We start from the raw sequence: 9,703 nt of genomic DNA on the forward strand, positions 1-9,703 counted from the left end.
TCAAAGAAGAGTTGGAACGTCCGATTGTATCAATCTCTTTTTATTTTAAACTAATGATAGGTACAATTATATTATAGTTACTAATGCCTGCACAATTCCAATTCTCATTTGCCCTTCTACGTTCTTTAAGAAAATTTAAGAAAATCACATTGGCATCTTACGTAACTAAAGAACCGTATGATTACAAATTATATCTATGTCGCAAGACCGTTTTGGCGTACGTATAAAATTTCGTTCGCAAACCGACCTAATATGTATCGATTATTGAAAAATACGGACATATAAGCTTCAGCTTTACGATTTTTTCGGTTCCCTGCGATATTTCGAATCTATGCTGAAATATTATGTTTTCAAATACGAGCACGTATCCTAATGGTTTATTATGAAGCGTATAATGCGACCTATGGCTCGCGAATCAATAATGTCTATACTACACACGAGCACATAATTATTAACTCTTTCAAAGCTGCGTGTTTTTCTCGAAGGAGAAAAAAATGTCGCGCAATAGCGGCATACGTGTGGACTTTGCGCTATTTGCGGAAAGCACGTATACTGTGCGTAGAGTTTTAAGGGATTATCTCTCAACCGCTTAGCGGAAAATCTATGATCGACCACCAAGTGGATATCTTTTTTTTTCTCTTTTTATGCTAAATCGATTTTGTAGCGAAATGTAAAATTCAAAAAACACACTGCGCTTTGAAGCTGATATTTACAGAGAAGTACTAATTAGCAGCTTTTCCTATTACCTTCTATACAGAAAATGTATTCATCATATCGTGCACGTAACTTCATTGTTCTTTAATCCTATTTTTTTTATTCTATTAAAAGCTGTAACTGTAAATAAAAAAAATATTCAAGTTTTATTGCAGAATACGAGAGAGTTTAATGTCGTCGTAAATCGTGAATATACATCTTTTTTTAAAAGAAACGACATTATCTATTAGCATTACCTATTCATTTCACACATTTATATAAAAAATGGACAAAGTTCTAGGACACTGAAGAGATTAATGTAACCTAATTCATCATATGTCAAATGTGAGAAAAAAATATAATAAATCTATGCGATCAAAGATAAATATTTGTATCTCTAATTGAAGAAATGATTTAATACGAAATATCAGTTATGCGTAATATTTTTTTCAAAATATGTATAGTTTTTGAAAGTATTAAATAAAATTATTAATGAAATTAAATTAATTATATTATATTAATTATATTTGGAAAAATCTATTTCCTTGTAACTTACAAGATTTAAGATTTTACAATTTCAACAATGAGATGCCCGAAAAGTTTCTTCTTTGAAGCAACGAGGTTAAGACGGACATATAAAGAGTTGAAAGCTTGGGAGGACTTGAAAGGATTGCCAGACGGACTGGCAGGACATTGAGCAAATAGGAGATCAAATCATAAACTGAGGATTTTTCCTTTAAGACGTTTCTCATCGCCAATATATCACTGAACAGATATACGATATTCAAAAGAACGTTTTAATCCCGTTATGAGCATGCTCAATCACAATCACTAATAATTATGATTAATTGCAATATGATACAGGATATTTTCATTGATGAGTTAATTCTTTATATTGCCTATATTTTTTCATTACTTTTTCCATCTTAAATGCAACCGCACATGATAAATAAGATTTTCTCCTGAATAATATTGTATTTAGAGAAAGAAAGTGAGGAAAAAAAATTTATATGTATTTCCATATAAAAAATGATCTCAAAATTATTAGAAAAAATTTGATAAAATAATTAAAGAAAAGATCAATAAACATTAAAGTTCATGAATTTCTTTCGTATATATGAATATATTATGGGTAAATATTTCTTTTAAAAAAATGGTAATTAAAATTATTGATGTAATTAATAATTGGCAATATATATATATATATCTCTAGAAGAATTTATTTTCTTGTAACTTACAAGGTTTGAGATTTTGTGACAAAAATGGAACTCCCGATTGAATTTTAAAAGACTTTTATTACTGCAAAACAAAATCGCATAAATGCAAATTATAAAAATAAAATGATCTTCTATCACAATATAATATGGTACAATTAAGAAGCACAGACTTTAGCATTTTCTTCATTATTCACGTCTGCTTACCTCAGGAACGTAGACAAAGCGTTGCCGGAGGAAAAGCTGAGAAACAGGGTCCGAGACATGCACCGTCCTGAACGTTAAGGACCCGTACAGGTCCTCGATTTTTTCTTTCGATCTCGTGTCCACGCTCTAACACTTCTCGCGACACACACACTCTCCCTTTTTCTCACCTTTTTCCTCTCTCTCTCTCTTTCTCTCCCTCTTGCTTTCTTTATCCCTGGCTGCAGCGACAAGTGGCAGCTTCTACTATCACGTTTGATTATCGGCGTACCAGCTCTTTCTCCTCAGCTCTCTGTGTGGTTCTCACAGTGGTTTTACGGACGCGATTTACTTGAACGAAACCCGGATGTGGCTGCCGATGTGTCGCTCATTGATCTCCCGAGACAAACTGGGGGGCACGCGACGATGTGCACGAGGACGTATCCGATAGTGATCCCGAGCGTGGAGCGAAGCGAAGCGACGCCGGTGCTAAACGCTGACTGAACCACTGGCGAGGTAATGGGGGTTGCTCCGTACCGTGTGCTCCGTTTCCCCCTTGCTGCTCTCAACCCCTACGATCGGCCTTCTCGTTCTCTCTACTCATCTTCTCTCCTCTTCTTCCACCTAGCACTCTCTCCCACCTTTTTACTACTTCTCTCTCCCTTTCATGCGCGCGCTCTCTCGTTCCTCGTCACACTTCCCCGCAGCGCGTACAACCTACGCTAACGCCGTCATCCTCCGCCTGGTTGTAATAACGTACACACGCAATACACAGAGAAAAGCACCATCAGCATTGCGCGATCCTGCGCCCTCGTAACTCATAGGAATGTCGCAGATTCCGTTCTGGAGAGTCCCTCTCTGTCTCACTCATAAAAATCATCGGCGAGATTCGTGCGCCCCTTATACAATGATGGGAGATTCTTAATCGGCATTTCTCACACCGTTGTTTTTACGCCGAAATTACGAACACGGAATTACATGGTTTGTCGAAATTATAAAAGCGTAGGATGATTAAAGCTTTTAACGAGGAGATAATCACTTAATGTAATCGTAGGACCGAGTCCTCGAAATTATTGTAAAATTCGTATGAAATCCCTATGTATAATCTATAATCCGATAATTGCATATGCAACCACGAGAAATTATTGTATAATATTAAATAAAATCGTTTATTTTATCAAATGACTTCATATATAATGAAGAAAATTATTTGTAATCAGATAAAATTATATAAAATCAAATGAAATCGTATAATTTGTGGGACAATGTTTCAGCTGATTAACCCCTCGGCTTTTAAAATAAAATTCGTAAGCAGAAACGAAGACTTTTTCGTTTCTACGATTATTTTCTTTTTTTTTATTTCTTTCGAGTTCGATTCGTTGAAAGTATAAGAAAATAGTGAAGTTGTATATGCTATCCTATTTAAAACGTTATGTTCTAATCAGAAAGAATTTTAAAAATGCTCTACTAAAAAAATACTAATTTGCGATGTATCATTTTTCTGTCAACGCGATACATTAAAATCTAATATTTTTGCCATGCTGGCATATCATTTTAATGAAATGGAAATAGAAGTTTTTAAATGAAAAAACAACTGTCGTCAAAATTGTATGTCCACGTTTCTTAGGATGGCGATATGCTGATATAATAAATATTTTGTTGTGAGCAGTTTAAACGAAGAATATTAAAGAAGATAAACATAAAGAAAATTATATGATGCAAGATAAAAAGTCTTCGTTTCTACGCTTTGTAATCCTCCGACATGACACGCAAAGGATTCACCTCTGTTGCGGAACAGTGAGCAGGAAATTTAATGCTAAAAAATGAGGATAGAATATCGAAAAGACACGAAACAAAGCATAAGTGCGAGTGACTTGGCGCGATAGGACAAGGAAAGTCCTTTTACGGAGCTCCAAAAATAAAACCTATGACAACATAGAGCAAAAATATAAAAGATGTTCGAAAAGCTTTTTCAAAGTACGTACGAATGATTGAAATGTTCTTCAGATTTTTCCAGGAAGCTTTCGCGCGGAATCATAAAAATCAAAAATTATTTCTCACAATACAGCTAACAATAAATACCGTAAAATGAACTTTGATTCTCTCAGTCAGGATAACTTTAATAAAAAAATTAAAACATGCCTTGAGCAGATGCTCCAAAATCTTAAAAATGTTTCTTTATGTTTCGAGTTTAACATGTGTCTACACAGAAAAATACATATTGTATTTAAATATTAATTCTTTGTGGACTAGCAACCTCGAGACCTTCTTATGTTTTATAAACTGCTTGCTCAAATTCGCTGAAACTTGAGATAAATTGACAATATTCTATCCAAATCTCAGGTAAAAAGTAAAACATAAACAATAGTAGATTTAATATATAGATTTAATAGATAATAGAATAATAATATGTAGACAGAATTAAAAAGGAATAATTTTATTATCATAAAGCTCAGTTATAAGGAGTTTTTAATTACAAACATATATATAACGTGTGTGTGTGTGTGTGTGTGTGTGTGTGTGTGTGCGTGTGCGTGCGTGCGTGCGTGTGTGTATGTGTATGTGTGTGTGTGTGTGTGGATGTGTGGATGTGTGTGTGTGTGTATGTAATATACGTATCAAGTTTCAGGTTTCGCTTTATTTGAAACTCATCAGTGCTACGTAAACAGTTAGTAGATGCGGTAGATACTCATTTCTAAATTGACTTTCAAACTTTGATCATGAACCATGTTAAACTAGATCTTTCTTCGTACAAATTACTATCCTTTTGAAAATCAATATTTTGAGGCTACATTCAAACTCGAAGATAATTTTTTTTTAAATTTGAATTTTAGAATTCTAAGCCCAAATTTGAATTCAGCGTCCTAAAGACTTTTAAAAAGCAAAATCTTCCATAAGTTAAGAAGCTCACAGAAAATTTATTAATTACCTGTTTGAACTATTTCAAAAATTTATATATTCGCAAATCTATTCTGAATCCTAATAAACTTAATACTCAAACTTATTAAATAAACCAAATTTGATTTATTTATTATATATAAAGTAACTCTTTTTGTAGAATTTTGTAATTAAAAAAATTAATTCTTGTTTGAAAATACATATACAATAACGAGTTTTTTTTAATTTGTAATTAAGTATAATTTTGTATATTTTTCTATTATCAAGAAAGTATTTTTTGTTAAAAATAACTGTTACTTAAAAAAAATAAGCTAATCATTTTTTTAATAGTAGATTTTTTTTTCTGTGCGTGAATATCATCAAAATTTTGCTAAGATTCACCTCAATTTTAAATCAAAATTATCTCATTTTACGATAATCATAATGCATCACATGATGAATCGATAAAAATTCTTCGCGAATATGATTGTTACGTGTAGGCACATAACATACGCGCTTTCAAGATTTTTAAAGATCAAGAGGTTCAATAATGACGTTGAGAATATAAAATGATCGTTATATTTTCAACCACTATCAAAATCAATTGTTTCATTTTTAGTACATCGTTACGAAAAAATTTTATTCAGAATCTATAAATTTAATTAAATGTTCAATATTCGTGGAGCGACCGTAGATATTTCAGGAAACATTACAAAAAAATATATAACGTCTTTGGAAAATTAAAATATATAAAATGTTATATATATATATATATATGTATGTATGTGTGTGTGTGTGTGTGTGTGTGTGTGTGTGTGTGTGTGTGTAATAATACATATATTCACATTATATAAATTTTATTCGCAATCTTAGCCGTCAATTTGAAAATAGAGTTAGTAGAAGGAAAGGGGACTAACTTATAAGTATAATGATATTTTATATATTTATTCAAAACATAAATCTACAATAGAAGGATATATAATAACTGTGTACCACTCGTATTGTGCTGCTGAAATTTATTAAATAAATATTTTTTAATCAAAGGACGAGGTGTAACAGATCTTCTGAACTTCCGGATCGTCCGGTCTGAAAACTGAAGTATTAACGCAATTAGTGTTAATTAATTATGTAAGGACGCTTTCAGCGCAATTCTACTTTATCGACTCATGATTGCATAATAATTGCAAAGCCGAGTAAGCTGTAAGAAAATATAATTTTTTTTTTACTTACTTCTCGGCGTTCTGTAATATTTCGGAGTTAAATCATGTGTTAAGCCATAATACAGTGTAAAGCCGCCCATACCGACTCCAGCTAGAAAGAAAAATGAACATCCCATTATCACCGGGATCTCTATCCATCCCTTGCGCCAGAAATGTTTAATCTTCGTCCCTGAAACGATGAGCAAATGTCTTACGATATTATAGCCTATGCGTTTTCAAATAGATTACGTTTCGTCATTCTTACAAGCACTGGTGCCACGCAAGAGATTGATATCCTCAGAAGTCTTCCATCGTTGGATGACTTTCACCATTGTTGCTGATTCAATCTGGCCTAAGTTCAATCAAAGTCAATCGCACTCGCTAGTACTCGTGATCGCCAATCCTCACTGACACGTAAAAATCGTAGAATGTCAGCGATTTACAAGAAAACAATCAACATCTTAATCGCGTAAAGGAGGTTAGGAAGAACGAATCAGCTGTTACCTCCACTCTGCGCACTGTAGGTGACAACGCTCGACAATGAAGATTGTCGATACTATCGAAGTATGTCTTTATCCATACGACAGACAGATTGTTTGCAATATAAAATAAATTCTTTTTTTTGTTTTATTTTGAATTTTTCTTTTAAATATTTCCTAAAAATTCTGTATTCATGGTAAAAACTATTTCCGAACTTTTTATGTAATTTAGAATTTTTATATAAATTGCAAAATTTTTTAGAATTTTCATTATAATTTTCTAACTTTGTAGAAAATAATTGCTCAGATTTTTTTATACTAATTGTAATATTTTTCAAAAGTACTGAAAATGTTTATGATGGGTATTCATAGTTAGTTCTTTCTTTAATCGATGTTAATTCTGTATTTTAGCATTTAATTATTTAAAATAATCTTTGATATTGATGAAACATTAGCATGAATTAGAGATATATTGACCAATATTGCGCGAATTATGCAACTATAAACGGACTATAAATATTGCCTAAATCTTTTTCTAGAATTTAATTCATATAAATGATAAATTCCTATGATAAATATATCCTGATGAAAATTTTATAGAAATTTCATAGAAATTTCATTGAAAGTAATATTTCAGCAAAAATTGCTGGAAATTCACTGAAATTTTGTTACAATTTCGCAGAAAATAATTTTTTCAATAAAAATAGCAGAAAGTCATTGCAATTGATTAAACTAAAATTTCTCTGAACGAAAATTTCGGAAAAAAGAAATTTTCAAAAAAAGGGAAAGAGTTTGTTGAAAATACATCGAAATTGTTGAAAATTTGTTGAAAGTAATTTTCAATTAAATTAAAAGCAGGTTGAAAATTTAATTATTATTACGATTTTTTGAAAAATTTGTTAAAAATTCTGAAAATTTGCTGAAATTTATCTCATAATACACTGAAATTTACTGCAAACATTACGCGACATCATCCTCAAGATGTACGGAGCAGATTTTATTTCTCTCGTACTTAAATAATATCCCATATACACAATAAAATAAAAGGAGTTTTATTCAATGTTTTCATTCATGTTTTAATAAACTAATTCTCTAAAGAAATTGACAAATTTTTAAAATTGGACTTCAAGTGACAAATTTCTAAAATTGGACTTCATGAAAGTAAATGTGCATTTATTGGTGATTTGGATTTTTCGATCGTTTAAAAATATTGTAAAAATTTATTCATGAACCATCTAGTGTTTAAAAAATATTATAAACAATTATTTCGTTATAAATTACTTTGGAATTTTAGTAAAATTTCAGCGAAATTGTTTCACTATAGCTAGAATTTTTAAATGTCTAAGTTTTCTTATTCTATAATATATATATTCTTATTTCTGAAGAAAGAACTCTGGAAAAGAAATTTAAAGAAGTTTTTAAAAAAATTTTTTCACATAAAATTTTCATAACAAATATACGACATTATGAATCATTATTAAAATAATATACAACAAATTAAAAAATAGAAGATTTTATAAAAATATTTTTCAGACTAGTATCATCTGAGCGACACGTGCTGCCATCGCGCGGACCGAGCGTGAATCGCTTGGCGCACGAGGCAGTATGGCCGCCGTCGCGATATCTTTAATTAGTGACAAGTGAATCGTTCCGTGTTTTCGCTGGTCCCGCGGCGAGCGAGGAGAGCGTATCCAGCCGCTGGACGCTCGGAAAAGACAGACGGAGCTCGATGAATCGGTGAGCAACGAAATTCAATTAATTTTACAGTCGCGTAGCTGCCGGCAGCCTCGGAGCGCTGCGTGCAACCGAGCCACCCCCGAGAGGTCTCAGGCCAAGTTTCCCACACGGCTCTTTCTGTATTATTGTCGAGGACGCGCGAGCGTCAGATTTTATCACGTTTTTGCTTGTAATTCACCCGTCGATTACAAGCGAAATCGACGCGCGATCGAACGCGATATCGCGCCGCATATCGATAGAATCAAAACCCGGAACGCCGCTGTCCAATTATGTCATTCGACGAATCGCATTACGCGTAAATGTTTCTACGTGGCAGAGTCCGTTGCGTCCCGTGAGAGGAACACGCGAGAGAACTCCGATTGGTCTGACGAGAGATAAAAGGGAAAAAAGAATGGAAAAAAAAGAATTTCCGGCGTGTTTATCGCACCTCCACGATTTCAGCCTCTCGGTGTATTGTCCGAGAGATTGTCGGTTGGAATGTGCATCCTGGTGAATTGGCTTCGTGCCGTGCGATGTCGCTACGAGGAATCCGCCGGGCGTAAAAGCCTGCGTTTCTTAGCTGGAGAATGCAACATTTTTGCGTATAATTAATTAGTATATTTAATTTGGTATTTAATTTGGTAAAAATTGTTTCAGAATTTTTTTATATGAGTTGGAACACTTTTCAGAAATACTGAGAAAGTCTACATCTTTTCTTAGAATTTGGTAAATGAATTTTTGAAATTAAAATTTAAAAATTTTAAGATTTCTTCATTCCATTATTTCTAAAAAAATTTTTTAAAGTTTTTCAGATTTTATAGGGTTTCATTAAAAATTATAGAATGAGAAATCTTAGAATATTTTAAGATTCACATGTATGAAGAATTCTAGAAAGAAAAGATTTATTAAAACAATTTAAATCTTCACCGATTCAACAAATCTACAGCTGCAATTAATTCAATATATATCAAAAGAATTATGATAGTTAAGCATACTTTTATTACGGTAATGAAGAAAATTTATTATATCAGTAGTTTTCATTGTAGCAAGGAATATTTGCTAAATTAGCATACTGATATAATATTTGTTTACAGATATAATTTCTTTGTTAAAACATAAAATCTTTTTAATTATAGATACTGAACTCGTGTAGCAAGCTACAGCTTTATTGAATCTATTTTCACTCAATCTATTTTTTTCCTTGTAGAAAAGATGTAAATTTTTTCGACACTTTTGAAAAGTGTTCCAATTTGTACAAAAAATCTGTTGAAAGTTATAAAATTATTTATAAATTTTGAAAAATTTTAAAATTTTCATACAAATATTCTGAAAGATTACGTAA

At 31.9% G+C, this 9,703-nt stretch overlaps 2 protein-coding genes across 2 annotated transcripts in view; one reads left to right on the plus strand and one right to left on the minus strand.

Moving 5' to 3' along the window:
- Nucleotides 1–5,896: 5,896 nt before the first annotated feature.
- Nucleotides 5,897–6,699, minus strand: LOC108689667. The gene is made up of 3 exons (XM_018196528.1): nucleotides 6,432–6,699; nucleotides 6,198–6,356; nucleotides 5,897–6,060 (listed from the first exon to the last, which is right to left on the minus strand). The coding sequence occupies exons 1-3, from the start codon at nucleotides 6,496–6,498 to the stop codon at nucleotides 6,002–6,004; spliced, it is 285 nt and encodes a 94-aa protein (XP_018052017.1). The 5' UTR covers nucleotides 6,499–6,699; the 3' UTR covers nucleotides 5,897–6,001.
- A 1,592-nt stretch (nucleotides 6,700–8,291) lies between these two features.
- LOC108689687 (MKL/myocardin-like protein 2) overlaps nucleotides 8,292–9,703 on the plus strand; it is a 236,124-nt gene continuing 234,712 nt past the window's right edge. The window contains exon 1 of the mRNA XM_018196571.1: nucleotides 8,292–8,382. The gene's annotated coding sequence lies outside the window, so the exon portion shown is untranslated. The remainder of the gene's footprint in view (nucleotides 8,383–9,703) is intronic.

The sequence above is a fragment of the Atta colombica genome, unplaced genomic scaffold (assembly GCF_001594045.1).
Source record: "Atta colombica isolate Treedump-2 unplaced genomic scaffold, Acol1.0 scaffold274, whole genome shotgun sequence".
NCBI classification, from domain to species: Eukaryota; Metazoa; Arthropoda; class Insecta; order Hymenoptera; family Formicidae; genus Atta; species Atta colombica.